General features: G+C 42.7%; 1 protein-coding gene across 2 annotated transcripts in view; it reads left to right on the forward strand.

Moving 5' to 3' along the window:
- Window positions 1-20,059, forward strand: part of LOC116389069 (calmodulin regulator protein PCP4-like) — a 24,645-nt gene extending 4,586 nt beyond the window's left edge. Inside the window, exons 1-3 of one of the 2 annotated variants that reach the window (XM_031857480.1) lie at window positions 5,421-7,631; window positions 14,138-14,189; window positions 18,575-20,059. In XM_031857480.1, the coding sequence (XP_031713340.1) occupies window positions 7,539-7,631; window positions 14,138-14,189; window positions 18,575-18,708 (279 nt within the window). In that variant the 5' untranslated portion in view covers window positions 5,421-7,538 and the 3' untranslated portion in view covers window positions 18,709-20,059. Of the gene's footprint in view, window positions 1-5,420; window positions 7,632-14,137; window positions 14,190-18,574 lie in introns of those variants that run through there. The other variant, XM_031857479.1, reaches the window with a different exon arrangement.
- The last annotated feature ends 3,671 nt before the right edge of the window (window positions 20,060-23,730 follow it).

Raw genomic sequence — 23,730 nt, forward strand, 5'->3', positions numbered from 1 at the left:
AGAGAGAGAGAGAGAGAGAGAGAGAGAGAGAGAGACCCACGTGCCTATTGGTTTTCATGGAGACGCGGTTGAAGAAAGCGGCGCTGCCAGGGCTATAAAAGCAGACCGCGCGAGTGGTGCGGTTTGGAGAGGACTGTAGTGTATTGCCTTCCTTCAGTCAACTGGACGGTGCGCATCGCAGATCACCGGGAAACCACGCAGAAACGCACGCACGCACACACACAGAGCGCGCAGCCATGAGTGAGGTAGGTGCTTCTTTCTGCTTCATGTCATCCTGCGGTGACTCTGGTGTTTTAAGCACTTCTAAGTTAACTGAGCAACAGAAGCTGATGACATGTTAAGCTCAGTGTTGGTTGTTAAACCATTCGCCTCCCAAACGTCGCGCTTTGCTCAGCTACCTGAACTTTTCATAGCTTTATCTGTTGAATTGTGTGCATGCCTGTATGTAATCGTGACACGTATTGCATGGGTGAATTTGGAGTAACGGCTTCTTTATTAATATTGTTTTCCCGCGCACGTGCCATCGGACCGCGAAATCATACGTGACGCTGTGCACAAGTTGATTAATCACTCTGTTAATCACGACTCTGATGGAGACTGATTTGCAGTTGCACTCCTGCTGACTGGCCAACAATAAATTAAGGACAGTGACATTTTTGTATTTATTTATTTGTTTAGGCAGCAGGTCTGAGAGGCAATTGTCAACTCTGAAACTTGAAATGACAGCCAGGGCACGTGCCGTTTGCACAGACTATAGATATATATATCCTTGTTGGTTAATATGGCTCAACTGTGACATTTCAAACTAAAGCTCAGCCCAGCATGAGCACATGCCAGATGAAGCAGAGGCAGTATTGACCTACACAGTTAGTCCATGCATCATTTCATTGGGGGCCGAGCCATTACAACTTGTAGAGTGGAGATTAGAAAGGACCCCCAGCGAGAGTCTTCCCTTAAAGATGATTCACGGGCAACAAACACATCCAATAGTCACTGAATTATTGTAGGCTTGCTGCTAAGAAATAAAACGTCACAAAGTGAGCCTGGCTCCAATCAGACCCCATCGTGTCTTCGTTCACCACAAGGAGCTGGACCCACTAAAAGCACGAAATGCAGTAGAAGTCATCTTTGAATCTGGGTCCTGCTGTATGTTGTACGGTGCCAAGTCCTGGTGGTCTCTCCTCAGCTGCAGCATGTCGTCCTCTGTTGAAGCTTTATTATGTAGAAAACTGCTGAGATATTCCTCGATAATATGAAATAAAAACAAGTTGTTTATGTGTAAGTGTGTGTGTGTGTGTGCACTGTTATGAACACCAGCTGCCACTTCAATCCTTATGAATCTTTTAATGCGGACTTGCGATGTCACACCCACACACACACACACTCGGGACACAGTCAGGTCGTCGACTTCTCCCCTACCCTCTGGTGTACTGCTGTACAGATGAGGACTTATAAATAAGACATTACACATGAAAAATAACAAAACTCAGTTCCATCTCATGTCAGTGATGGAGACAAGAGTACGTTGCTCTGAATGAATAATAAAAATAAAAAACAATGGTGGGCTCCGTCTCCCTCCACGCTCCACCGCCTTAACTCCACTCAGACTCGCACAAAGTAGCAGAGGGGATGTACATTTCTCTAGAATCATAAAGATGTCCAGATTGGAGCATTTCCTCTAAAAAAACTGAGAAATCTGGCTCCATTGCCTCTAGCCGCCTGTCTTTCAAATCCTGTGGAATGACTTAGCCTCTTTGTAGCAGCTTGTTTATCGAGGGGCCCTTTGATAATATCATCTCAGGCAAGAGCAGGCGTTTCTTTTATTAATAATCAGTTTTTTTAAAAGCCCAAAAGACATGTTTCACTGTCACTATTACAGCAATCCACTCGATCCAAACTGCTTCCCAACCAGAGAAATAACATATTAAAACAACACAATATCTATAGTTGCTATTGTACAAATCAATATAATTGCCAAATTAATTGTTATATAATAGGATACTGGGCCATAACCGAGTCTCTGGTTGGTATTGCTGCGGCTGATTCATCTTCAGCTTCGTCCATAAACATCAAGCAGTTTGAGGTTCCTGTGGTGACGGTAGCTTAAATGGGTGGACTGTCACCATAGTGATGAACAATTCAGCATTCCTCTGCTGCCCTATCTCACAAATTATGACAACACGGAGGCGTTCACAACGCTTTGGAGTCGGAGTCTGTCATTTCACCACATATTAGTATTAGTGTGGCTATTTCTCAAAATCAACCCAGTTTCCCACCTTATACTGCGCATGAATTGCAGTAGATCATCATTCATAGTTGTGTAATAATTGTGACATCAGCCTCAATTTTGAGATATTGTGCTGTTTTGATTTAACAAAACAAGCATCTTTTCAACCCATCTGATGTGAATATTCACGCTGTCATTAGTGCCTGCTGTTGTCCTCTGGAGACTTACTCCCCCCTCTACTTGAGCCTCAGGTTGTTCAACAAAACTTTAATTAGATGGCACTCGGTGGAGAGGCTCCAGCCAGATGCCAATCGGTTGCCAAGATATGTCAGTTCCACTTTAGAGATGTTCAGCAAACAGTAATGATATCCTCCGTACCCCATTGCAGGTTAGCCACTCACCCAAAACCATATCTGCTTTGATCCCCTGGTTCAGAAACGTCGACATTCAACGGATGAACAATGGCACAATATTTTCAGGCGACTGGGTTGTTAGTCATCTGTATAAATCTGCTTGAAAACGCAATTATCGAGGATGCCCGCTTTAATACTGCCACAGGCGACCCTGTCCTTCAATCAGTGCATCGACATTTAAGTGGTCTCTCGCTGTGTTCACCCACCACGCATTGTAATTACAGTGAGAGCGGTGGCTATGGTGACGACTTGGCAAAGCCATTTGTTTCATCAACCAAAGTAGACTAGAGCCCTTTTTTATCAAATGAATGAGATAAGAGTGTTCAAAGTTGCTGATCAATGTAAAAAAGGACAGCATGCTGAGATGGGGAGAAGCAGTCGGGGATGGATTTCCTTAAAACGCCTTTTTTGCTAACTGAAGACTGACAAAGTGATTGCAATCGGGCCCAAAGTGCTGATTAGATTGAAGAGAAAAAGGCCCTTTGCAACTTCGGAGTAAAACGTTTAAATACCATTCGAAGCGCGTTGGATTTTAATGTGATTCTTTTCTCACTTACTGACCCGAAATGTAAACACAATTTAAATCCACAAATTCTCTGTGATTTGTTGCGAGGCTCGTAGACTTGACCTTAATCCGGTTTTAAACAATGAACAGAGATTATACATTGAAATAATCTGTAATCCGTCTAAACAGTCAGCGGGCTTTGGCGGTGCCTTCCCTCGCTGTAACACCCCAGGCTTTGTGGAGAGAAAACGACAAACATCGGTGATTTAGGAGTGGGATGTGAACGGTCAACACAAGAGGACACCACAGCAGATTACACCTCAATTGCCAAAATCAGTGCTATAGTAGCGTCACCAGCTTTTGCGTAGAACTCACAGGCTGTTCAAATGTCACACACCATTTCTCAGAGGGATTGTTTAAAGTCTCATAAAGCTGTTCATATCACAGACTGCCTCATAATACACTGATTCAATCTGCAATAGTATATAGTCACCTTAAAGGAATACAACTTGTGTGCTTGTGTGCATTATCCGTATGTCTCTTGTAGATTATTATCTGTCTTTTTGCACTTTAGCATGGGCTGAATGAGGATTAAAACAATAGATTTGTAAAGCTGTACTAAATTAAATCTACCAGTCAGAAAGATGTCTCCTCATCCGCTGACCCAGGCTTCGCCTCCCCCTCTGTCTCCCCCTCTGTGACTGCCTGTAACTGACACAAAGGATAAAGTCACACTCAAGTGAGCCAGCTAATTACAGCGGTGATCCAACGGAAACAACACAGGATGTGGCGTACCTGAAAACCTCCTCCTCATTTCTTGGGGGGAGGGAGGGCTTTTGATCCATGCATTTTGTTTTCGTCACTGGATCTGTTTGCTGCGCCACTTGTCATCTGCGAGCAGCTACACAACAGTAGTGGAATGTTTTTTGGACCTGGATGGAACGTGAGCCAGATCTGATCCCTGTCAACATCTGCAGATCGATTATTATAGGTACTTTGTGCAGCAGAGCAGTAAAGATGTTGCTCATTCGCCCTTTTAATTACACCCTCCAGATTGTTTCCAATTGCTTTGTGACAGATAGTGAGAAGGAATGGTCTGTGCAGTTTGATATATGCTGCTGGGAGGGCCATACTCTGCCTAATGCATGCTAATGTTCTATGGGGAAACCATGCTGCTATGCCATTAGTTTCACTTGAATGAATCCAGCTGGAAGGCAAACTGTGCCTCCCTTACACTGTAACGATGCTATTGTACATATTTAGGTGATTGAAAGAAGTTTCTCCTTGGTATAGCAGATCTGTTGAGATTTAAAAGGGGCATTTTACCCAAACTACAAAAACAACAACAAATCTCACTAATACCTAGTGGTGTGTATCATGCAGCTGTTTCTTTTTTGTTTTGCCTTAATATGTCTCTTAAGCGTCACCATTAGAAAGGTAATAATAAACTCTATGGCATGTAAGCATTACTACACTATCTAAACATTTGCCATTTTCCAGGCTAAAGAGAGTGATGGCAATGCTAACTTTATCAGTCACTGGAGCTTTATAATTGCCCCCCCCAGTAGTCACTCCTTTTTACCCATTTTTTTCTTCATCTACAAAGCTGTCTTCAAGATTAATAGTACCAATTTAATTGAAGTCTGGGGTGTAACTGACTCACTTTAATTAGTGGATGTGTCAGCGTCAGATAAAGATGAATAAGGAAGTCGGGCCAGCTTTCATATTCTAACTTTTCTGTCAAAAACAACAGTCTCAATGCACGAGAAGAGGACACTCTTATTATCCCACTGCTACATAAACATCCTCTTTCATCATATTTCTTCTTTACTGGGAACACAGTTTCAATTAAGGACAGACATTTTACAGCATTACGCCAACTTTCAGTTGACATATTTTCCTGAAGGGCTGGTAGTGAATCGGAATTGGCTTTCATTTTTTTCTATATTGTTGACATTAACATAGCAGATGAACGAATGACCTGCTTTGTTGTGGACAGTTAATTAGTAGGGAAATGAAGTGGGTCTTGGATTCACACAGGAGAAGAAGTCTTAGATCTGGAGTCCAGTGTCCATTCGGAAGCGGTGTTGGTGCAAAATGTTGACAGCTAATACTGTGCTAGAGATAGCAGAGTTTCACTGATTACATTACAGTCATTTAGCAGATGCTCTTATCCAAAGCGACTTACAATTCAGATTCTATGACACCGTAGGCACAGCTACGGGAGCAATTGTTGGGGTTAAGTGTCTTGCCGGGGATCGAACCGCCGATCCTCTGATTGAAGGGCGGCCCTGCTCTCTACTTAGCCACAGTCTTGCAGGATGATGTCACGTTGGGTGACGCCAAAAACTGAACTTTGTTGCCGGGCAACACTGCATTGTTTTCCCAGAGCCACCTGCGTTTGCGCCGTAGACTTCTTGTACAGTTTATGAACGTATTCTTCTTGACGTCCCCGATCAGTTTCTGAAGAGCAGTTGTAAAGCTAAAAGTGGGTTGCCGACATCGCCGCATGTCCACCATCTTGGCAGTGCGACAGAGCCGAAGTCCCTGCTAATCCAGAGATTGGTAAAGAGCGGAGGCAGGCCTGGGTGACAGAGCAGAGCAGACAGTTAGCAGATAGCAACCTGAGAAGGCACCCACCTGTCACTCCAAATGGCCACTCCCTTAATTATGCATAACTTGAGGCCTTAATATGAATTTAACGATATATCAAAAAATTCAACAGTTGTCATGAACGGGGATATTAGCTATAGAGACCAAACCCGTTTTTGTAGCAAGCTGTAAACATGTTTAATTATAATGTAAAGTTTGGGATTTTAACATGGGAGTCTATGAGGATTGACTCGCTTTGGGAGCCTTAAGTGGCCATTTGAGGAACTGCAGTTTTTGGCACTTCCGAATTTGATTAATTTTTCAGAATTTTTGGCTGCACCACACTGACAAAGACATTCAAAGAAAAAAACTATAAAAAAATAAAATAGGCGATAGACTCCTTTCCCATTGCGAGTAGACAGGTGGAAAACAGGGTTCGTAAACAGTAGGTTGGTTACTGGTTTTATATCCGTTACTTATTTAGTCTCTTCTAACTCGGTGCTGACTAATTTGGAAGGATGTTCGATTGCAAACTGTATGGAGAATGACAGAATTTGTGGCTGAGATGACACAGAAAAGGGGGGCAGAAATTAGCGCGTTCACCCAGGTGTCATCAGTGCCGATCGGAGCTGGAGCCGATAAATACCCGTGACTAATGCGGAGTAATTTATTTCGGGAATTAATTCTTGTAACCTTTCCCACTAAACACAAAAGCCAGATGTTAGTGGGTGTTTCTGTTTTTGTTTTTTTTGTCCATTGCGAAAGGAGTTTCCCTCTTGTTTGAATAAGGGCTTTGTTTTAGCAAATGTTTTAAATCACTTATAAAAAATAGTTCTATTTTAAACTTGGTTGTAGTGCTCTGTAAATGTCTCACTGTGACGTTGTTTCTTATACAGCGTGGTACATCATCAAAAGAAAGGCAAGTTGCTGCTCATCTCCAAAAGCTGCTTGCAAAGCTAGGTTTTAACAGAAGAGTCAGTGACAGCACAGTCACTGACTCTTCAGTCACTGACAGATGGCACTGTCCACCATCGTGGCATCATCGCCCCGCGTTCAGTCTGCTGGTGGGGAGGCTGCACAGGAGTTACACTGATGCTGGGTTGAGCTGTCTGTGACCTAGTTTCGCTGTCTCTTCGTTAAATTGTTAATAGATCCTGAGTGCAGCATGGAGTCTCTCTGGGGAGCCCGAGCTGCCATAAGAACCAAAAATAGCTCCCCCCCCACACACACACACTGGGAAGGTAATTTATTTATTTCACCAATTCCCTCCATGTTCACTCCAACCCTTCGTGCCAGCGTGGTGCTTCATAAACACACATAAGCATCACAAAAGGAAGCGGTGACAGAAGCGGCAGCAATTCAGCTCATCCTGACTCTGTGGACGCACATTTGAGCCTTTCCTGATACTGCAAAAAACAATCTGTCAGCTGTAATTCATTTGTATGGATGCACTCTGCAGCAATAACAGTCCAAGTATTGCTGTTTCTGTTCGAAATCAGAAAACAGAAAACTAATCTAAATATATTGAACTATTAAATGCAATAGTCTGGCCAAAAGCATGCCATCTATTTCAGTTTTTTTTCATTTAAAAGGATACTGTATTCTCTGTCATTTAAAAAAACAGTAGCTCGAGGGAGAACAAAATCATAATTTCTAGTGTTTATCAAGCTTTGCACATCGTCAGTCAACCGCGGCAGACAGAGCCATATGTGGCACATACACTGTGCAGAAGGACATCATCATTAGCAATGTAATTATCGTCATTGCCATCCATTTGTCAAGCTCCCGCTGTCTCCGGCATATGGGACCGGGAGCAAGCACACACGGCGGTTCATCCTCGGGGACGACACGGCATCGCACAAGCCCTGCTCAAACACCAGCCGGCAACACCAGGGTGAGGCTCAGTGTAGCTCGCCACATTATTGGCACTGACGGCATGAGAGACTTGCCATCCCTCGTCCAGCTTCCTAATGAGGAGCCGTGCTGTTTGGCTGGCCCGAAAGAGTGTCTGTTGCTTTGGATTGGTGCTGATGTTTGTGTGTTTGTGTAGCAGTCTGGTCTAGTATTAATAAGCATGATAGTATGATCACTTTTACGATGAATGCAGAGAGTAAACTGTAGTCTGGATGTGTCCAGTGAGCTCAACCCTGAGTCAAATCAGTATTGGTTTCATGTAGCGTGTTCATATGGGTTACCTCTTAGCAGAATTAGGATTGTACTAATACTGCACAGCAAAAGCTGGTATTGAAAGGAACGGATGCTAGGATGGATGAACGGTTTGAACATTTTGGTGATCCCAAATAACAGCAAGAGGTGTGAGAACAAATGAAATGTATTATTCTTAATGTCAGATGAAAGTGTAGATAGTGAATGTTTTAGATTGTTGGTGCGTTGATGTGTCTCCACTGCTCTAGCTAAGAAGGAGACTGATATATGGACCTTAAATCTAAACAACATGATATTTATTTTGACACTCACTGAATACTGGACTATGTGGTGGCTTCCCAGTGGGACAGTCGGGTATCAATTCATCACATCCGCAGCACTGAGGTGCTTTTCTGCCAGTCACCCCTGAAATTAATTTGGAGGGAACCTCCAGGGTACTGTAATGGGACACAGTTCTATTGTGGTTCCACTGGGGGATTTAGGCCGATACAATGTCGGTATTTTTTCACAACAGCAGCTTTAGCGCATGGATAGCTCAGGCATGTCATTACACACACACCCTTTAACCCTGTGTGAACCCGGCAGGTTCCTACTGGCTGCTCCAAAGCCTAGATTAAAAGTATGTAGGTCTCTCCCATCTGACTGCTCCCAAATGTAGATTAAAAAATGGAGTCTTCTGCCATCAGCACTCTGACAGTTCACAGCGGCCTGCCTGAGAGGCTTAGCCTGACCAAATCTCATCTTCCAAATCACCATTCAAACCTCTTTTTGGGGTTAGTTTCACCTAACTCTTCATGCTTCTTCTTACCTCTAGCTTCTTCTGATTTGATCCGCTTTTAAAAGTCTTTTGTAAAGCGTTTTACAAAGCATTTCTAATCGCGGTGTTTCTAACACTGCTATAAACTTTCTTTTCCTTCTTCTTTGTTTCTTCAGTATTTCTAATTATATACAGCAAAAGCTCCTGTGGCACCTGCTCCTTTGCCAGTTGCTTATCATCACGATAGCAGGCTGTGCCAGCCCCTGTATCAGGTGTGATCCTTTTAATGAGACGGGAATGTGATGAAGTGGAGGTCACAGCCTGGCAAGTGTGAGGGTTAATGAAAGGTGGACGTCCGCAGACAGAGAGAGGAGTTCAGATATGCTACAATGATGCTACAATGATGATTCCATGCATCGGTCTGAAAATGATTTGGCCGAAAATGGAGCGATGCAGAGCTGTAGACCAGTGATTCTTAACCATGGGGCCGCGGCCACCTAGAGGGCCGCAAAAAACTTTCAGTTTTGCACCTGTGGGCCGCGAGGGCCGCATAGGTTATCAATTGAAGACACCAGAGATATGAGACGCTCAGTTACAATATAGCTTCCCACCACCTGGTGGCGGTAATGCGTCAGTCAGTTGTTTAACAAGCTCCAATAAGCAGAAGAAGACACTCAGCTAGCCGCTAGCCTGTAGCGAAAGTTATGGATACGTTTTTAAAAAGAAAAAATGAAAACAGTGGTGTACCCCCCCCAAAAGTCTAAATGTGTGCGCAAGTACAATCCTGACTTTCTTAAGTACGGCTTTGTGAACGGAGGCAACGAGGCAGAGCCGAGGGCTCAGTGTGTGGAATGTGGGCTAATGCTATCAAACGAAGCACTGAAGCCTTCGAAACTAAAGCGACACCCAGCGACGAAACATCCAACGCTCGTGGGCTTCTTGTTGTGTATGCAGGTTTACATACACATGATAAATAAATGTCTTTGTGATCATCACATTGTATCATCTCATTTATTTGACAAGGGTTTTGCCTGTTCAACTCCGCGAGGACGCCGGCGTCCTCGATCCCCTCCCCTTCCGTTCCTACGGCTTGCTTGCGCAATCTACGTCACAAAACATGGCTGTGTTTGGTATCCCAGCATGCCCAACATCCTCATCTTTGCAAAAAAATCATCGATTTTCTTTCATTTCTGATGGATTTTTCACAAAAGGAGCCCAAACTCACACTGTCCAAAGTCGCCATGACCGCTGCAAGTCGGATCTTGCAGCATTTCGACGGAAAAAGACACATTACAGACCCGACAATGTGCTAGCGGATGTTACCATGGAGCTAGTGGCTTCTGAAAACACTAGTCCTTATAATACAAACCTTATTTCCCACTTCTATAAGCCGTCACCCAACGTATAACCTTGCGTAACTGAGTTACCGCATACTCGATCATGTGCTCGGTCGCAGCCATTACGCACAGCAAGTCCGCTACTCACACACGATGATGGGCAGCGACAGTTTTTGCAACATAGTTTTTGCAATTTGCAAAGGCTAAAAATAAAAGGAAAATAATATAATATCAAAATATAAAGGGAGAAACACCTTTAGTGTGTCAGAATATCATTTGGTTACCATGTGTCCATTTGGGTCTCAAATATCCTTTTAGAGCTCCGCCTGGATCTCTTCATGGAAGACACACTGTAGAATGGTCATACTTTGTCCAATCTTCTTCAAATTTGAGGCCGTTGTTCACTGATAGTGTAGTTACAGCCCTATACTGTCCTTTACCTGTACAGATACAGCCACGGGCAGTTATTTATACTGAAAGATTCTTTTTTTATTTTATGCGGACATAAATCTTCAATTTTTACTGACTCCAAAGGCCCACTGCTCTGTTTCTGTATGACCTACAGGTTTTCTGACACTTTTGATGCATATAGTCACAGTGGTTCAGAAGCTACAGCCATTTTAATTTGGGTATGTCATTTTAGGCGGTTTTGCTCCAAAATAGGGGTGGAGTTGAACAGGTAACAATATAGTTATTGAATACAAATCAAACCAAGAGTGAGATCAATTAGTTAAACTAATAGTATTAATATCTGAATGGGCCCCGGGACACTTTGTACTTGAAAAGTTGAGCCCCGAGGTCAAAAAGGTTAAGAACCCCTGCTGTAGAGGACCGTTGGTCTCCACTAACACCTTAAGATCAGGAGGAGTAAGACAAGGCAGAAATTAATTATTAGACCTAAATCATCACTCTGCTGGCTTCCACAAGCTAACGGTCATGTGTGGTTTTATATGATAAGGGAGGTTAGCTAGCGCAGTTCACATTTAGTTGGATGCATTTATGTATGTATCACAGGAAGAGAAAGAAGGATTTGATACAAAAAATACTAGATTACGAATCCCTTTGCTGATATGAATCATTATACACACTGACTATGTAGTAAGGTAAGCAGTCGCATTACTGCTCATATGCACCTGAGTGTGCATGTCAGTCAGTTAACTCTTCACTGTTCAAAGGCACTTCAGCATTCCCTCACATCAACAGTAAGCAAACGCACCACTGTTCAAATGGCCATGACATTCAGTGCTGATTCTGAGTCTTGAGTCCAGTGATGAGTTCAGTCTGTTGCTTGTCCAGGCTGTAATGTTTGATTCAGTACAAACTTTGGCCTTTTTCAAGCACTGTTGACAAGGTCAATAGCTGTTAGCATTAGTTATCAGATTATGATTGTTTCTGGGTTTTTTTAATAGGCTTTTAGCGAGGAACCAATGTACTGTGCATTCTGGCTGAGCTGACAGTGTTGCTATCAGTCACCACTGAAGGCAACTCCACTGCCAAACTGATTCCATAACTGACAATGATGATTCAGTATAACTAACATACCAAGTACTGCTTAAACAGCAAAACCCCTTTGGGATTTGTTATATTCTATTTTTATTATTGACATTTATATATATATACATATATATATATATATATATATATATTAGTGCTGGGCAACGATTACAATCTGTAATCGCGATTAATCGCATGATTTTTCTGCGATTAATTGCGATTAAACGCATTGTTATGTGCAATTGTTATGTTTTATTTTAAAAGTACTGCTATATGAACAAAAGTGCAATAACATTTGGTTTGCAAATACTTTAAACAAATAAGGTGCGTTTTAACAGCAGTATTCCCTTTACACTCAAAGGTCAAAGGTCACTGTGACCTCACAAAATCTATTTTTTTTTTGCCATAACTCAAGAATTGATATACAACTTCAACTTGACTGGTTAGTGGGGGCGTACAACCACAAGGCGGTAAGTGCAGGTTTATTTTAAGAAGACTGTGAAAAGTTACATAATCTTGCCTTAAAAACAAGACAAAGATAACGTATGAAGAAAAAACGTCCTGCGATGGAGGAAATACCTCAAACACGGCGAAGCTTTTACTTTGATAGTTTGTGATGAGTTCAGGCTCAGAAGCTGTGCGTGTTTGGTAAGAGGAAACATAATTTAGCTGCGATGTCGTACAGGTTATTTGATTTAAAATCACCCCCAAAAGAGGGGCAAACATTAGCACGGCTGTACCCACTCACTCAACTACAATTTTCTCATGAGGTTTTGAGTCCTTTGTTAACAATGCTGCTGGCAAACTGAGCGACGATACCTCCTCAGCTGCTAGAAGTGAATAAGTTATGGGAATCAAGCGGTCCCAAGCTCGAGCAAAGACCGAGATGAGCCACGACAAACATCTCATTTAAAATTCACTCACTGCTTCTGAAAACAATCAAATGAGTTTCATGCAAATGGCCTTTTCTTCTCACTGTTCTCCCTTTGTGTTCATCTGGCACATTAAAGCAAAGCATGAGAGAGATAGAACCTTCACCGGAGTGGAGCGGTTGAGCAGAAAAAAAGGGAATAGTGTGGGGGGAAATGTGCTAATGTGAGGAGAGTTATCCCATTGCACATTAGGACTGGAGCCGTTATGTAAGCCCCGACTGTATCCAGGCAGAAAGAGAAGAGAGAGAGAGAGCGAGAGAGAGAGGGGTGGAGGTTGTTGTAATAATGATGATGATGATCTAAGTACTGTTCTGCTGCGAAAAGAAGAGCAGAAAAGGATTCACTCCCTCAGTATGAAAATATATACATTATTGTTGCTTTTAAGTCAGAACTTTTGAGGTTTGCAGAAACAGTGTGGTATGACTTAAATTCATCCTTCTCAGGATACTTTTATAAACAACACCAGACGCAAATAGCACACACTTGTCATCATGGTGTGATCAAGGAGATATTTTAGCCCCCTTAAGAACTCTGCAAATATTTCATAGTTTAAAAGAAGTCTAACTCTTTGAAATGGAATAAGCTCCCCTCATATCTGTTGGTGCCTACCGCCATGGTCCATATGCTCATAGTGTGAGAAGGCTATGAAGCCAAAGAAACAAAAAAAATCACAAAAAGTTGCAGCTGGTTATTGATCTCAGTTTATATCGCATTTGTCTTCATTTCTCGATATTGCGCCGCATCTTTCGATTGCGCCGAGACAATCACTCAAATGCGACTGCCGCTCTGCTCCCGGGCGCCTGGATTGCTTTGCTGGTGTCCTGGTGGGTGGAGGTATGATGTATGGTGCGTGGCACTGAATACCAGAGCACAATCAAGCGGATGAGAGTCTGTGTGGTGCTGGGAATCCTGACGGCATTGACTCACTTTGAGTTACGTGCGTAAACAGAAAAACAGATGGTCACACTGTCCAACTAGTTTCTCTTCCACCGGCTCTCGTGATGGCACACGGGGACAAACAGGAGGAAGATGTCGGGTTTCTCATGCCAGTTTTATTTTTGCTTTGTTCCCACTTGAGTCGCACGCATTGAAACTGCTTTGGCATTTGAAGTTCATTGGATTAATAATTCAGGTGGAGCACGGTGAGATGGAGAGATGGTCTTTGCTGGGTAGATGAATTAATGAAATACAATGTTCTCTAAATTAAATCACACAACACATATCTGCTCTTGCATTGATAATAAAATGAATGTGGAAAAACACCAGATGTTAAGTGAATAATTGGAAAATGTAAAGATCTGAATTGTGAAACTGCAGCAAACCTTCTCACACACACTTGTCTCTGCATTTGGAGGCTGAGTGTATCTTGTAATGTTGCAGAGCAGCAGCGGGCTGTCAGGGAGCATTGGGGAGCTGTTAAAGCAGCACCAGAGTGAGCGTGCCCCTACAGCAGAAACATGGATTATAGATCAGCACATCTCGTCCCAGCTCCCCTCAGACAGAGCAGAGGCCGACCTGCAATATGTTCACTGTGACTGGGTTTAGTGAGAGGATCTCTGTGGGCAACATAAGAAATGTCTTTGAATCTAAATGTTTAACTTACTGCAAATGAGCATTTTGTGGAATATTATCAAAATGAAAAATATCTAATAGAAAAAAAGTTATTACTATTCTACTATTGACACAGGGTATTTGTTTTGTGTTTTCTTTGCAGAGACAATCATCTGGAGCAATGACTGGAAACAGCAAACCATCTGCTGGCCAAGGTATTTTATAACCATGCTCATCAAGTATGCAGAAATACAGAATATTACTAATGTTTTGTTTTTACCAATTTATTGTAAGGTGCATAAGCAGCTTCTCGATTACATATAGTAAGAGAACAAAGCTTTGGCTAGTTTTGCCCTTTTGTTATTAAGGAAAATATGATTTTGATTATCATGCAATAAAATACAAAACCCCACAAACTCAAATGAAAACTCTAATTCTACAGTTCATCTGATTGTAATTTGATTTGAATAACAAAGTCTATTGAGGAAATGGATAAGAATGTATGAATATAATATATACAGTGTATATATATATATATATATATATATATATATATATTTCATACAAGTAGAATTATATGTCAAGTTACAAGCACAATCAATCACAGTATAAATTGCATGCATTAGTTGATATAGAGACAGTATTCAAAGGTAAGAGACAATCCTTGAATCACTTATTTTTTATAATCATAAATCATCTTCCATCAGTCCTCGATGATGGTAGAACTCATCTGTTCGCAGATGACACAATTATGTATACATTAAAATCTCCAACCCAGTCGCCACAAATGTTCATCGGCATTGTAAGTTTATGCAAACCACATGTCAACAACCTCTACTTCTTCTACTGCAACCATGTGTAAAGCATAGCCTAGCCTACGGCTAACTTCTAACCAAACTACACCAGTTTATTCGCTCCAAACCAGTGGATGGAAACGCACCTCATTCACTATTTATTTTGTGTTAATTTAAGAAACACTTGACAATTAAACTGAAACTCGACTACTGAAATGACTCTGCATCTTGAACGGCTTATTTTGTGAACAATACATTTGTTCAGTTAGTTCAAATAGTATCACACATATTTTTTCTAAAATGTCTCAATATTCCAAAATGTACTGTATTTCATAGTGTGACCAGAGATAATTTGCCAGAGAAATTGATTTGAATATCTCTGTTGTGTTTTTTATATAAGAACCATGCAGCAACTCACAGGACAGAGAAACACTCGGCCATGGCCATAGTATTGTTGGCATAATAATGTAATTCCAACCCTGTGAGTTATAAACGGTAAAATACTTGGCAGGATTCTTTGAATTTCATAAATGGTGTTAAGTGCAGAACTGTCATGCTGGCAAAGTTGGAGTCCTGTTTCTATAATGAGATGAATCTGAATCAGCCGGACATTTCCTGTCTGGCTTGAATTACCGGTAGTTAACTTAGCTTTAAAAAAAACAACTAATATTATGATGAATATACATTTACCAGGTTGTGTCCTGTTACTTGGTCTCCTAGTTTCAGCCATGCTAGAGGATACTGTATATCTTGTAAGTGCTTTCTGCAGCCTGCACATCCATAAAATTAGGTTTCAGGGCAGCATATGATACAATACACGAAGGAATCACTGAATGTAATCACCTCCACTCCTTGAAGTGAACCTTCTCCTAACACAATGGATGCGGCAGGTTAATAGCAGCCCATTGCCTGCTAAATGGCTCCGTGGCCCCATCCGGCACATAAAGCAGCCCTATGTACCTGGAGACCACGTGTCACCTCTCTCCTCTCTCTGGGGCTGCTGATAACGCTGTTAGGACCCCGTGTTGAAATGGATTTTTGTCCCAACTTCTGGGACGATGAAGTGTCTTGCAGCTCAGGCTCAGTCCGCAGGGAAACATCTCAACAGTGATCAGGAGGGATTTCAGGCAGCTTAATTGAATTTCATAGAGGCATGAATTGCATTCATTTGACATTTGCCCATTTACACACTTTTTCACTCTTTATATTGCTCTTTGGTTTAGGAAGGTTACTGAACTCTAATTCACTCCAATAAATGAACAGTGTTGTAAAGCTTTGTATAAGTTTCTTCCATCATTTATATCATATTTATTCAACACATTATCACGATATTAAACATCGGAGACCTAAATTATGAAGGAGAGATGGAAAGAAATAAAGAGATGATGATCCCTTGTCAGTGAAGACATTGAACACATACATACATTTACATACATACACCCTCAGTTACTTGTGTTTACTGGCAAATTCACAGAATATTATATTTTATCTCTTTGAATTTGAATTTATTTAGAGAAAGAGAACAGGACGCACGTTTCCCCCAAACATCTTCATCATGAATATTGAGAATATTTTCTTCACATCGGTTTCACAAGTTTTTCAATGGAAAGTTGCTTTTTTCTTAATGTCAACTGGATAGCTGTGATGACCTGTTGGGATTGACTGAAAGGACATCATGTGTGTATAAAAAACAATAACTTTTTCACCCTTTTCCATTGGACACAATTGCTTAGTTTGAGGGAATAAATCTGTTATTTTTCCATCGTTTGTTAATATATCATAGTCGAACCTGTGGTTCACTTTTTATTGCTTGACTTCACCGTTTAGTTGCTCAGTGCTCTTTAGACTGGGCCGTCATCAATCACAGTCCATACAATCTTAGGAGGCTTTAAGTCCCACAGGAACCAATTTGACCGTGACCTTTCACAAACCTCTTATGGAAATACTTCCATCATTCATTGGGGAAATATGATTCATTCATGCAGCAGCACGACACATTACTGAAACTGTGATGTGCCCTCTGTGGTGTAAAGGTCATCGACACTGAGGAGCAGGGGTAATTTTAGAGAAGGAATGTGTGTGTGTGTGTGTGTGTGTGTGTTTGTGTGTGTGTATGACAGACAGAGAGAGTTTGTGTGGCTTCTGCAATCATGAAATATGAATTTATTTTCATTGCCACACGTGTCATCCAAGGGCCTCAAGGTCAACAAAAGGTTCCATCCAAACGTAAGTAGGCCATTTGGAAAAATCCCTGTTTATGCGCTCACGTCACACAGGAGGTCAGCACAGTCATGCACAGAGTGCTGTGCTGCATGACAACTGAGTTGCTCGAATAAATACCTCACTGGGTCACATCGCATAAACCAAAACCATTTCACTTGTTTTAATCTGCTTGTGTGTTTGCACTGACTTGGCTTCAGTCTTCACTGTACACTTATTATTTGGGCACTTAAGGATGTGTTGTTGTTTTTTGCTGTATATGATAATGTTTTTTTGTAATATTGAACCTTTAAATCTGCAGTTATTTTTCCTCTCCTTTCAACGAGGCTTGTCTCGCCATCTTCACACAGGATGGTGTTATACAGTATCAATATGTAGAAGCTTGACTACAAGTCTGCTGCTATTTATAAATGGATGATTAGTCTGTCTCCTGTCATAAAAGACCAATGTGTTCTCTCTCAGACTGTGGAGAGCAGGTAACCTTCTTTGTTGATATGTGGGCTTCTGTACTGTCCTTTTATTGAATGTCAGACATCTGTAATGACATTTACATCTGATAGGATGAGGTCACCCAATGAATGAACAGAAAAAATGCCCATAAAACCTGTTTTCTCTGCATGTTTTATGCGTGTTCCCTCTCTTTGAATAAACAATAATATAAGCTTTTTTTTTACCCTGACAAGGATCAAAATTAAGGAAGAAATAAAGAACAGACTAATTCTCAGCGCAAGATACCCACTTGGGACACAGTCCCGAATGGTTCCCATAGAAAATTGCAGGGAAGCTGCTCCGTGCTGCTCCGTGCAGCTCCGTGCTGCTCCGTGCAGCTCCGTGCTGCTCCGTGCTGCTCCGTGCAGCTCCGTGCTGCTCCGTGCTGCTCCGTGCAGCTCCGTGCTGCTCCGTGCTGCTCCGTGCAGCTCCGTGCTGCTCTTTAACGGAGGCGGGGATGCGCATTTGCCAAACCAAGCAGTTCCTCTTCATCCGTCAAGTCTTTTCTCTTGTAAATGCAATAACATTTTTTTTAATATGGAAGTATATTGACGACAAAACATTTGAGAGAGCGCAGACCAAATTCTGTACTTCTGTACTGCTTTGAGCTAAATGCTAATGTCAGAATGCTAATATGCTGATGTTTTGCCGGAAATTGAATGAAAATGTATCATGTTCACCTTCTCAATGTGTTAGCATGCTAATATTTACTGGTTAGCACTAAACACAAAGTACAGTACTGGGAAATATTTGACAATCACCCATAGAGTAGTAGTGCCTGATAGGCAATGTGAGGGACATCTGCAGTCTGCTAAGAATGTTGTCATCATAAATAACATAAAACAAGTTTGAGTTGGAAGATATGCAAGTTGGGTTAATTGGAGACTCTACATTGCCAATGGGAATGTCTCTTTGTATGTCAGCCCTGTGACTGACTGGCAACCTGTCCAGGGTGCACCCACCTCTGGCCCAATGTCAGCTGGGATCGGCTCCAGCCCCCCCACGACCCTCTAAAGGATAAGCAGGGATAGCTAATGGAGGGTTGGCTGAAGTTCGAGTATGATCAAGAGATTTGTGAATCCCCCCTTTCTCCACAGATGAGAAGAACAAGAACAACCTCCCCCAGGACTTTGACATCGACATGGACAACCCGGAGACGGAGAAGGCCGCCGTGGCCATCCAGTCCCAGTTCAGGAGATTCCAGAAAAAGAAGCAGGATGTGAAGTCGTAGAGCGGAGTGCCGTCCACTGAGTCGTCACTCGATGTGGGCCTGGTCTTGCATGTCATTCAAACTGCACCATCATGAACTGAAAAGGAAGGGTGGGGGTAGGGTTCCTGAAGGTGGAGGGTCGGGTGGTGGGGTGGTCTGGGGCTAAATAGTAACTTCGTGAAAGTCTGTGTAATTACAAACTTATGACTATGATATTCAAAAATGATACATTATCAAATTCTGGGTGTGTGTATTTAAATCTTTGCTATAATTTAGCTGTTTTTGTTTTTTACTTCAATGACACAGTGGAGCTTAAAGTTTAATAGTCTTTCTTATGTCACAATCAGTGTAATATACCCATGTGAACAAGGTAAAATGAGTCTTCTCATAAATGATCAAACACTGATTAAATCAGGGGGGAATATAAAGCCACATGCATTGCTGTGATTGACACTTTAACTTGGGTCACGATTCCATCGACTGTCTCAGCAAAGAGTCTTAATCAAAGGATGTTTCAGCTCCGCTGGAGGTCTGTTCATGGCATTTCCCTCCGGCTGCAAAATGATCCCATACAGTTGCCAGTGCTTTCACGCCGTATGAGTGATGCTTTTAAAATCAAATCAAGGTCTAATTTGTATTGGGACGTCGGAGGTCTCCCCTCCATCACTTCTTTTCATCTGATGACATGAACCTCTGAGCTGTGTGTCTTTGTTGAGACGCTAGATGTTGTGCTTGTGAATTGATTCCACTTGTGTTTGGTTTCCATTGTTCTTGTTCCAACGTGATTTAAACCACGGTTCAGTTGCCTCACACATGTGAAACTGTACACACACACACACACACACACACGTATGCATGCAACCCTGCACAGATATACACACACAACACACACATGTAGAGAAATAAATAAAGATATTGTAACGGAGTGCAAGTTGATTTACTTTCACCCAAATTGTTCCAGTTAGCGGATGTGACTTGTTGCCGGGGGAATGGTGGTCTAGACCTGCTCTATATGAAAAGTAAAAATATATCAAATAAATAAATAAAATTGCCATCATCCATTAAACTATACACAGTATGTGCTGTAGATCCTATTAAACTAGTTTTTGTTTTTTTACCAATTATCCCTTTGACCTTGCAATGAACTCAATCTTTTGTTTGTAAGATTGAATCAAATAAACGGATGATACACAGACCTGGAATATATCAACAACTACTTTCAAAAGAGAACTGTTCAGCAGTGTTGGGATTCCATTACAGAAATATATCCCACCAGCCTGAATGAGTGTCCGAGTCACCTCATCCTGATAGTGCAGGTTGGAGACAGAAGAAGGTGGCAAACACTGCAGCACGCCCTGTCATAAAGGCTGGCTGGACCCCCTTGACTTACATCCAGAACAGCTGTTAACTAGCTAAAAATAATCATAAATACTGCAGCAGAATACACTGTTAGTGTTAGGCACTTTACGGAATCTATTCAATGAGAGCAGTCACACATTTTTATTTTTAAATATATAAACTTCTGAAGACAGACACACTTTCCTGAAAATGCCAACGTTAAAGAAAATGATGTCCCCTGTCTGCTGACCCAGACAGGGGACATCGTCGGGCGGTGGAAAGAGCACTTTGAGGAACTTCTAAACCCGACCAACATGTCCTCTGCAGAGGAGGCAGCGCCTGAAGATCTAGGGGGAGGCTCACCCATATCCCTGGCAGAGGCCGCTGAGGTAGTCAAAAAGCTCCTCGGTGGCAAGGCGCCGGGGGTGGATGAGATCCGCCCCGAGATGCTGAAAGCGCTGGACATAGTTGGGCTGTCCTGGCTGACACGCCTCTTCAATGTCGCATGGGGGTCGGGATCAGTGCCCATGGACTGGCAGACCGGGGTGGTGGTTCCCATTTTCAAAAAGGGGGACCGGAGAGTGTGCTCGAATTACCGGGGTATCACACTACTCAGCCTCCCGGGGAAGGCTTATGCCAGGGTGCTGGATAGGAGGCTCCGACTGTTTGTCGAACCTCAGATTCAAGAGGAGCAATATGGATTCCGTCCCGGCCGTGGAACAGTGGACCAGCTCTTTACCCTCGCAAGACTACTGGAGGGGTTCTGGGAGTTTGCCCAACCAGTCTACATGTGCTTTGTGGACTTGGAGAAGGCTTTCGACCGGGTCCCTCGGGGGTTCTTGTGGGGGGTGCTGCAGAAGTATGGGGTGCCGGACCCATTACAACAGGCGATCCGGTCTCTGTACGACTGCAGTAGGAGCTGTGTCCGCATTCTCGGCAATAAGTCAGACATGTTCCCGGTGGGTGTTGGCCTCCGCCAGGGCTGCCCTTTGTCACCGGTCCTGTTCATGACTTTTATGGACAGGATATCTAGGCGCAGCCGGGGGGTGGAGAACGTCAGGTTCGGGGGTCTCGGGGTCGCCTCTCTGCTGTTTGTAGATGATGTGGTCCTGTTAGCCTCCTCGGATCGTGACCTCCAGCATTCACTGGGGCGGTTTGCAGCCGAGTGTGAAGCGGCGGGGATGAGAGTTAGCACCTCCAAATCTAAGGCCATGGTGCTCTGCCGGAAACCGGTGGATTGCTCCCTCCAGGTGGGGACGGAGTGCCTACCTCAAGCGAAGGAGTTCAAGTATCTCGGGGTCTTGTTCACAAGTGAGGGTAAGATGGAGCGGGAGATCGACAGACGGATCGGTGCGGCTGCAGCAGTAAAGCAGGCGCTGCACCGGGCCGTCTTGGTGAAGAGGGAGCTGAGCCGGAAGGCAAAGCTCTGAATGTACCACTCGGTCTACGTTCCTACCCTCACCTATGGTCACGAACTCTGGGTCGTGACCGAAAGGACAAGGTCGCGGCTACAAGCGGCCAAAATGAGTTTCCTCCGTAGGGTGGCCGGGCTCAGCCTTAGAGATAGGGTAAGGAGCTCGGTCATCAGGAGGGAGCTTGGAGTCGAGCCGCTACTCCTTTGCGTCGAAAGGAGTCAGCTGAGGTGGTTCGGGCATCTAATTAGGATGCCTCCTGGACGCCTCCCACTGGAGGTTTTCCAGGCACGTCCAACTGGGAAGAGACCCCGGGGAAGACCCAGAACACGCTGGAGAGATTACATCTCCCAGCTGGCCTGGGAACACCTCGGGATCCCCCAGAATGAGCTGGAACATGTTGCTGGTGTGAGGGAAGTCTGGGTCAGCCTGCTTGGCCTGTTGCCATCGCGACCCGACCCCGGATAAGCGGAGGAAAATGGATGGATGGATGGATGGATGGATCTATGTTTGCTGTTGTCCGAGGAAGTAATGAAATAGAGAAATCCTTTAATAAGCCTCGAAGGACTGCTAATTCAAATGAATGAGATGGGCATAGGTGGAAGGTGAAAGTGGGGCCAGAGCTATGTGATTTGTTTGAAACAGTTAATGGAATCCTTCAATGTGTCATTAGTCCAGTGTTATTTAACATCATGGTCAATGATAATTTTCATGAATCTATAGATAGAAGGATATGCTCATCACTATATGCCGATGGCGGAGCTCTGTGGATCATGGGAGAGATGACACCAGTGTGCTGAGAAAGATTAGGGAGGCTATTCTAACAGTACAATGATAATAGAATAGAAGATTTAAACTAAAAGAGATAGGTTGATGAGCAAAAGCTCCATTCATGAGGGCAACCGATGGAAAATTAAAGCAATTGAACTACTTGGGAATTTGGCTTGACAAAAAGATGTACATTTAAAGTACATGCTGAACTAAAACCAGAAACAAAATGTTTAAAAAGTAATCTAAGTAGCAGCTAAATCTCAAAACAAAGTGTTTAGACCAGCATTGTGGCAGTGAGATCACCTCTAAGCAGCGCTGTAGTGGTAGAATTGGGAGAAATCCCACTAGAGCTCAGAAGGGACAAACTTGCATCGGCTTTCTGGATTGCTCTTAAAGGATGTGGGGATGAAAACAGCACTAAAATCAGAAGAACACAATGTTACTAACGTTCTCCTCAGGCTAAGGTTGATCTTATTATCATGGAGCTGAAGACAGATTGGGTGGAAAGTGTGCAAACCAGTATATAAGGAATTGTTTTTATAATTACTTATAGATATTTAGTGACTGCTCAAAAGACCAAAATGATCGTGCAGGAACAAAGTTACAGATACACGATCGGTCTGTATGGCGAGACGATGGCAGCGATTGTTGAAGAAGTGAGACCATAGGATGGTGCTTTGTATTGAATCTGCAGCAGTTCTTCTAAGTTTACGGACTATGAAGCCGATTAGGTAAGATGACCTGTTAGACATTTGTCAGTGTTTGATTAGAGTTCAGAGATCACTAAAAGATTACTCAACATCAGTCATAGAGGCATTTAGTGAAGGGGAAGGTAAAGCACGGATCTAAAAGAAAATATCTGAACTTTGGCTAAAAATGTATGATGAGGACACTAAAGGCAGAACATACCATGAAGTTGAAAAGACATTTAGAACACAGAGAGGAAGAAGAAGAAGTAGAGAGGAGGTGGTTCTATCAGGTTAAGGTTTGAATAAGACACTATTTCTATGGAGAAAAGCAAATACACATGTACGTGCACATTGTCATAGTTTATAATACTGAACACATTTTCATGCACCGTGTCAAATGTATTGATGAAAGGGTAAGTTTACAACAAAGGGTGAGAGAGGTCGGACGTGAATGGGATTTGTAAGGCATACAAGGAACAAATGGAGATATGGTGTGGGAAACTCAGAGAGGGGTAAATCCTTTCTTAATGAACCCTCCTGTTATGTTCCGGGTCAAACTGACCCGTTTCAAAGTTTGAAAATCTAGAAAAAATATTTTAAAGTACTTTTTCTGTATGAAACTTATTCTGCTTGCTTTAATTAGTGTAATGAACATTAAAAGAAATGGTTCATATCATTTATTTACAACCCCCCTGCAGGTTTATATTACACAGATGATGTAAGTGTCAATTTGACAAACTATAGTTATTTGGATTCTTTTGGTTTCTGACAACTTTTGGATGATTAAACATGTGAGAACATCATTGCTGTACCTAAGAAACGAACATAACAGG

This window comes from Anarrhichthys ocellatus, unplaced genomic scaffold, assembly GCF_004355925.1.
Source record: "Anarrhichthys ocellatus isolate YVR2014 unplaced genomic scaffold, GSC_Weel_1.0 scaffold18, whole genome shotgun sequence".
NCBI lineage: Eukaryota > Metazoa > Chordata > Actinopteri > Perciformes > Anarhichadidae > Anarrhichthys > Anarrhichthys ocellatus.